The 7,935-nt window shown below is 44.5% G+C and overlaps 1 protein-coding gene across 1 annotated transcript in view; it reads right to left on the reverse strand.

The window, feature by feature from the left end:
* The window catches only part of BST1 (bone marrow stromal cell antigen 1), a gene marked incomplete at its 5' end in the record, with an annotated part of 29,337 nt that extends 21,706 nt beyond the window's left edge, over window positions 1–7,631 (reverse strand). The window contains 4 exons of the mRNA XM_082653394.1: window positions 772–854; window positions 3,820–3,955; window positions 6,078–6,219; window positions 7,438–7,631. Of these exons, the coding sequence (XP_082509520.1) occupies window positions 772–854; window positions 3,820–3,955; window positions 6,078–6,219; window positions 7,438–7,631 (555 nt within the window). The remainder of the gene's footprint in view (window positions 1–771; window positions 855–3,819; window positions 3,956–6,077; window positions 6,220–7,437) is intronic.
* Between the last annotated feature and the right edge of the window lie 304 nt (window positions 7,632–7,935).

The following is a 7,935-nucleotide window of genomic DNA, read 5'->3' on the forward strand; positions in this document are numbered from 1 at the left end:
ACCCAGCGGACACCTGGTGGTCCAGAGCAGGAAGTAGGACAAGAAGAGACACAGAGAGCCCTGAAAGGAGCTTGGTGGCCGTGGGTAGAAGGACCTGACATCCACCAGCCTCCTAGTCAATACAGCTAACAGTTAATAGTTGACTGCTTTGCTCAATACTTGAGCTAAGGACTGCACCCTCTTTATTTGGAATCTTTGGTCTAACACTGGTGACAGAAAATGTAAGCTGTAGTCACTGGCATGTTATAGCTACCAATAGCTATCATCAACTCTGGTGACAATATCCTCTGAGAAACAGACCCACATTTAGGGGACCATTTCTTTGTCTCCAGCTTATCCTGGTCTCCTATTGCCTCCTCTTCAGTTAATATCAACCTTGTGCACATCTCTGACGCCCACATCTAGATCTTAGGGGTCCCAGGCTCTCCTATAAAGCAGGGGTTACCCCACTTCACACCTCAATCAAAATCACATTGATTTGAACTACTAACAACAACCACAACACCAGAGTAATAATGACTGTTTAACACCTTCTTCTGGAGCTAACATTCAGAATTTTTTCTCTATACAAGGCATTGCATTAAGCATTTTAGCTTCTTAAATCCTCACCCCTTTATGGAGCAGAGAGCGTGAATCAGAATGTTGCAAAGGTAGAAACCGAGACTCAGAGAAGTTTAGTAATGACGCAATGGCCCAGCCTCTGAACCCTTCTGTCCCCTGTTCACAGATCCCGCACCTGCTCAGTCACCCAACCAGTCATCCCAGGATTACCTGGATGGATGCACTTTTCCAGTAAGAATCCACAGGATTGTTTTCACAATCTTCAGATGTAGGGCAGGATTGGTAGTCGAGTCCTACAGGGAAAACAGACAAACACATTTTATTTCAAAGATTATATCAAGGAAGAATTAATTGCAAATATTTGCTGGCTCCGCAAAATATACTGAAACTCATTCTACATAATGTGTATGGGCTTAACATTCATAGCTCTGCCCGCAGACATTTGTCATTGTGCTCGGCACAAATGTGAGGAAAGCAGAGAACTAAACAGCTGGGTTAACTCTCTACTGGAGCTCTAGCAAGTGATATATATATATATATACACACACACACACATATATCCAAGAAATATATATAATATTATATTATACATTATGTCCATATTAAAATTATATATTAAAAAATTATATTTATTACATATATAACTTTTTTTTTGCATTGTTGGGAGAAATGCCTTCTCCAATTAACCCAGGTCTTAGAAGTAAATACAAGAAAAATAGACCAAGAAAGTAACAGTCCTTAATCAGAAAATAGAAATTTTATAACATTTAAAATATAGAAAATGTTAAAATGTATTACATTAAAAAAAATTTTAAAGACAAAATTCAGCAGATATATAATGAGATTTGTTCCCCATTTACTCTATAACAAAAGGAGAAAGTGCTAATTGACAATTCGTTCCAGGGAGAACAAAGCAGGGCAAAATGTGAACTTCTTGAAGGGAAACACACGGAGCGTCCTTGCTCCCTCTGGGAGCACCAGCATCTCGATGTGCTCACCAACTTGGAGGCTCCCCAAACCCCATCAGAGAGGGGTTTTTATGGAGATTTCATTAAGTAGACTGATTAACCATTAGTAGATTGATTAAACCATTGGTGATTAACTCAATCTCCAGTCCCCCGCCCCTTCCCAGAGGACAGAGGATGGGGCTGAAAGTCCCAACTCTCTAATGATGCCTCTATCTTTTTGGTGACCAGCCTGCATCTGAAGCTATCTAGGAGCTCCCAACCACCAGTCATCCCATTACCATACAAAAGACACTCATCACTCCTCAGAGCCCAAGGGTTTCAGGAGCTGTGCGCCAGGAACCAGGGGGTCCAAGACCAGCTATTAATTTGTAGTATACCACCGTCTCCCTCCCTTCATGATCTTTCCATCTCACCCCTCTTCCATGCTCCCTCACCCTCTGTAGGATCATCAAACTGAGGCTTCCTGGTCACAGTCCACTGGAAGAATGGCCATGTCCATTTGATCTGCACCCTGCCATGCTTCCCGTCTCACGCAAAGTGAAAGTCCGCATCCTCACGATGTCCTGTGCTGTCTGGCCCTCCCTTATTCCTCTAGCCTCACAGTCTACTACTTGTCTCTTCACTTACTGCCTGCCTTTCTGTTCCTTAAATATGCCATACACACTCCCACCTCAAGGCCTTTGCACGTGCTGTTCCCTCTGTCAGGAAATGCTCTTCCTCAAGTCCTTTAGGTCTTTGCTCAAACATCAGCTTCTCAGTGAGGCCTTCGCCGGGCCTGTGTAAAACTGCAATGCTTCCCTCTCCCCTCCTTACCAGCCAGCACTCCCTACCCTCTTTTCCCTGTTTTGTTTTTCTCTGGAACCTTTATAATCTTAAGGCGAACTATACGTACATGTTTTTACTTGCCTGTTGATGATCTTACCTCCACCCCTGCCCCTATAAAGTAAGGATGAGGTATTACTTTCCTGGTTTATTCTCTGCTGTGTTCCCAGTGCCCAGAAGAGCAAGGACTGGCACGGAGGAGGCACTCTACAAACTTTATAGATGGGTGAATGAATGGAGCCGCCAGGAAGCTTCCCGAGGCTCTGGTCTATGCCGGTGTCTCCCTCTGCTACTCCCTAGCTCTGGGTCATTCCCGCCTCAGAGCACACCTCTCTGCACTCACAAAACTACATGTTTCCTGAGGGCAGAGACCGCTGCATCACCAGCTCCTAGCGTGGGAGTTGATGAATGAAGAGCGTTTTCCTTACCATCAGGCCAGCCCCTGTGACTTTAACTTTCACTGTGATTTTGCCAACTACAAAATTGCCACTTGCCATCTACCTCTACAAGTATTAAATCATGAGCCGCTGCAGCCGCTGACCTTCAACACCCCCTGAAAGGAGTTCAGGGTGATCAGGAATGAGGCACTCTGTGCTGTGGGAAAAGCTGGCATAACAGGTCTTTAGATAGTTAAATAGTTTCAGGAGAAGATTTTATGAGCCCAAGTCTTGCATCTCCTCATATCTAGGAAAGTACTAAAATTATTAACGGTGACATCTGTTCCTTGTGACTAGCAGCAGGTCTCTGCCAAAATGTGTGCCTGACTCCACACACCCACCCCCTTCATTAAAATCGTACATAACAGTGACCCTTCCCCCCTACCTCTTTGGAGCAGTTTCTCAGAGCTATCTGTCTAATGGGCTATAGTCCTCATTTTGCCCTAAATAAAGCTTAACTCTCAGCTTTCACGTTGTGCTTTTTTTTTTTTTTAAGTCAATAATTTGAATCTCAAAATATCTGCTGGTGGCCTGGAGCAGCTTCAGAATCAGTGAGAAGAGGGGAGAATCCTGGCCCTAGTACTTCAAGTCATTTAACCTCCCAAAGCCTCAGTTTCCGCCTCTGGAAAATGGGGATAGTGAGGCAGAGTCATGCAGGACTCTGAGTCAGACTCTGACTTTGCTGTTTACGCACTGTGCAATCCTAAGCAAGTTTCTCAATCTTGCTGTGCCTCACTTTTCTCGTTTGTCAAAATAGGAATCAGGATAGGACCTATCCCATGGGGTTGTTGCAGGGATTAAATGAGTTAATACCCATAAAGTGCTTAGAACAGTACCTAGCAAAAGATAGATTCTCTTCCTCTATTATCATTGTTATTATTTAATTATTATTATGACCACTTTACCTGAGAGGATTTGAGGGGGGTGGAATCCAAAGAGATAAAAATGCATATGAAAGGACTTAGCACAAATGGCATATGCATAGTAAATAGGAACCCTGACTTTTCTTGTGATTTGTGCAGAAGTCTTACCAGAGGCATTTTTCTGTCGACACCAGCTCAAGAAATCTCCGACCATGCCATACAGAACATTGCACAGTGGCATAAAGCGGCGGCCGTTCTCCGCATAGCTGGTGACAAGGAGGTGGTTGTTTTCCCAGAATAGGGACTAAGGAAAAAGCAACACAAAATGAAATCAAAACAGATTTCTTCAGGCACAGTATCATCAAGACAAGTCAGGCCAACCATTTCTCATTCACCTGGGACTTGCCTCACAACAACTGAACCTTCTTTGTTTTTGTCTTTAGTTACCCATTCAGAGAGTGCTACCAGCTCTCTTTTCTTTATTCCAAGGGTATCATGCAAATGTTAATGAAATATTTTCCCAGCAGAGAAAAAATATAGATACATACATACATATATATTTTTTCTAGTAGTTAAAAAATTATAGATCGATTTTTTTTTTAAATCAAGGGACCTGTGTTCAAATTTTGGGTCTGTCACATACTAAATGCGTGATCTTGAACAAGCCATGTAATCTCCCTGTGCCTCAGTTTCCACATGTGGAAAATGGGGAGTATGAACACTTCCTCTTCTCCCAGAGCTGTGGTTAGGATGATATGCAATCACAAATTGAATTCCTAAAGGGTAAAGTGCCTCAAAAATACATTACTATGAAGTTACAATGTTTTCACATAATAATAATACAAATAACAATATCCCCTCATCATGCCATCAGATCCTCAGTATTCCAACCAGCAATCTCTGTCTAGACTGGATGCTTCCCGAGGGCAGAGGCTGTTTTGTTCCCTGTTGCATCTGAAACTCTGAGAACAACACCTGGTACATGGAATTAGCTCAGTATTTACTGAGTTTATCAACCAAAGTCCATGAGGAAGGAGAACAAAAATAACAGCTCCTCTTTTTACTGACCAAGAGGCTGCAAGGTTCAAAGGCAACATATACTCAAAAATCATGTTTTCAGCCTATTATGTGTTTGAACCTCCCAACTCCATTTACCTGCCTTTACAAATGAAAAAAATCAATGTTAAGATGTTTTCATTTGTAAACATCAATGTTACATGGCTTTACAATGAAAAAAATCAAGTTAAGGATTTGTGTCAACCTATTTACAATAGCCAGGACACGGAAGCAACCTAAGTGTCCATCAACAGATGAATGGATAAAGAAGATGTGACACATATATACAATGGACTATTACTCAGCCATAAAAAGAATCGGAATTGAGTTATTTGTAGTGAGGTGAATCAACCTAGAGTCTGTCATACAGAGTGAAGTCAGAAAGAGAAAAACAAATACCGTACACTAACACATATATATGGAATCTAAAAAAAAAAAATGGTTCTGAAGAACGTAGGGGCAGGACAGGAATAAAGACGCAGACGTAGTGAATAGACTTGAGGACACAGAGAGGGGGAAGGGTAAGCTGGGATGAAGTGAGAGAGTGGCATGAACATATATACACTACCTAATGTAAAATAGATAGCTAGTGGGAAGCAGCCACATAGCACAGAGAGATCAGCTCAGTGCTTTGTGATCACCTAGAGGGGTGGGATAGGGAGGGTGGGAGGGAGACGCAAGAGGGAGGGGATATGGTGATGTATGTATATGTATAGCTGATTCACTTTGTTATAAAGCAGAAACTAACACACCATTGTAAGGCAATTATACTCCAATAAAGATGTTTAAAAAAAATTTATGTCAAAAATATGTCTTTCATTAAGAAAAAATTTATGTCAGAGAAATAAAAATGATATCTAACTTTCTTTAAACTCAAGATACTGTTCTAAATAAGCAATTTACATAGATGTTCTCATTTACTTTCACTGTATTAGTGCTTAGAGTGCAGACAGAATACAGACATATAAACCACATGATTATATGTTAACCAGTTTCTTCAAGAAACTGGTCCTGAATGGATATAATCTTAAAACCTGTTAAGAGGAGGGATTGGTCTCCCGGGAGGATACTGACATAGAGGGTTTTCTGAAGTACTCAAGGTTCAGGCCTTTCGAGCCAGTTAGGATGGAGATTGTTCAGAACTAGCCAGGTGCAGAGGCCCCGTGGGAAAGGTGTGGTGACGCCCTGATGTTCTTGTGGTTTTTGCACTGACTTCTTGACTTAGGAAAGTCCCTTCTGCCCAGGACAGGCAGGAGACCCAGGAGCACCGTTGAAGACAGAGCCACTTTCCCACCAGAGAGCCTGGCGCACATTGTGAGTTGGCTGCTTGGCCTGGACACTGTCTCTATAGAGACAGAGCAACGTTTTACCGAGGCGAAGGTAGAGTTGTCTCTGGGAATGGAGTGCCTGGAGAGGTTAATAAAAAGGTCGTAATCTGAGGGAAGCACAGAACAGGGATCCTTATCCAGCACCAGTTTAAAGGCTTCCCAGATGGCTGTGCAGTTCTTGTCCCTGCAGAAAAGTACAAGTTTAAAAAAGAAAAAGAAGAAACAAAACAAAAGACCACATTCCAGTGTGATATATTTCCGTTTCTCTCTCCAAGTTTTTTACTAGTGATTTTGTTAAATATCAACTCTGCAGAACTGGGCATACAAAAAAGACAGGAAATTGTCATAACTCTTGCATTAACCCCAATTCAGAAGAGGAAGAAAAATAACTTTGGTGATGGATTTAGAAATCTGACAGTGGAAGTGTCTTTCAGAGGTGCAACACACATTTCTTAGAACTTAGAACAGGCTCACAGAGACAGCAGAAAATGCACAGAGCCAGAAGGTGACGATTCCAATAAACCACATGGGCTGCCAGCTTCAGGTGCCCCTTCATTTAGACACAGGTCCATCCTGGGGTTGGGGGCCAGGTGAGATCAGGCGGGCATGCGACCTTGTAAAATCAGGAGTGAGCACAGGGTGTGGAAAAAGACTGTCCCACCTCCTGCTGAGGCAGAAAGTATGACTTCCAGTGTCCGCTGCAACTCCTTAAGTCCAACCTAGCTTTCCAAAACCATTTCCCACCCCATTTGTAACTTATTTCTTATGCTGGGTGGTAACATGGTGTTCCGTGGGTGTTCCCATTTTTTTCCATTCTTTTTTATTGGCCTAAAATCTGTCACAATAAAAACAACTGGCACAAGAGAGGGACTTCATGAAAACAAAACATGTGTCCAGGGAAGGAGCAAAAATTAGTAAGAAGCACAGTGCTGGCAAGAGAGACTCAAACTTTAAAAGTCCTCTAAATTAGAAGACCTGAAATTTGAATTCCCAAAGTACCTGGACTCGGGGAATTCCAGTTGGAGACCATATTCCTGGGTCATGGGTTCTGGTTAACCTTACGCTGGCTGTCGTCCAAACTCACCACTACCTAATCCTCATCCACTCCCCAACACCCGCTTCATTTTTACACACACACACACACACACACACACACACACACACACACACACACACACACACACACACACACACACACACACACACACACACACACACACACACCCTTCACCTCCAGACCCCACCCAGTGCACCCTCCCCAGTAGATTCCCCATCCTCCTTCCCTCTCCCCCCTCCTCCTCCCCTTCCTCTCCCCCCTCCTCCTCCCCTTCCTCTCCCCCTCCCTTCCTCTCCCCCTCCCTTCCTCTCCCTCTCTGGCTCCCTCGCCAGCCGCCGCGCTCACCGCAGCTCGGGGCTCAGCACCGCAATGTACTCCGCGCACCGGCCCAGGAAGATACTCTGCAGGTGTGGGGTGGTGCCCTGCCCGCTCCAGCGCGCGTCCGCAGCGCCTGCAGCGCCCGCGGCCGGCGGCAGCAGCAGGATCAGCAGCAGCGCCGGCAGCGGCCGCCGGGACCGCGCGCACCCCCGGGCTTCCATCGCAGTCACTTTGGGGGTGCCTCCCAGACTCGCCTCCTCCCGTCGCGCTGAGGTGGCTCCCCGAGCCCTAACGGAACCGGCGCTCACTTGCTGTCTCTTTCTGCTTCAGCTCCGGAACTGAGTTGGGATATTTCCGGGGGCAGGAGTATTGCCCTTGGCTAATCTCGGCCGGAGTCCACGAGGTGGGAGGCCCAAAGAAGAAGCAAGGCTGGAGAAGGGGTGAGGCGAGTTCGGCCTCCCGAAGGAAGATTTTTCTGGCTTCAAACAATGACAACTTTCACAGACACCCTCTTTCTCACTGGCT

This window comes from Grampus griseus (genome assembly GCF_964374135.1).
Source record: "Grampus griseus genome assembly, chromosome: 4".
Taxonomy (NCBI): domain Eukaryota; kingdom Metazoa; phylum Chordata; class Mammalia; order Artiodactyla; family Delphinidae; genus Grampus; species Grampus griseus.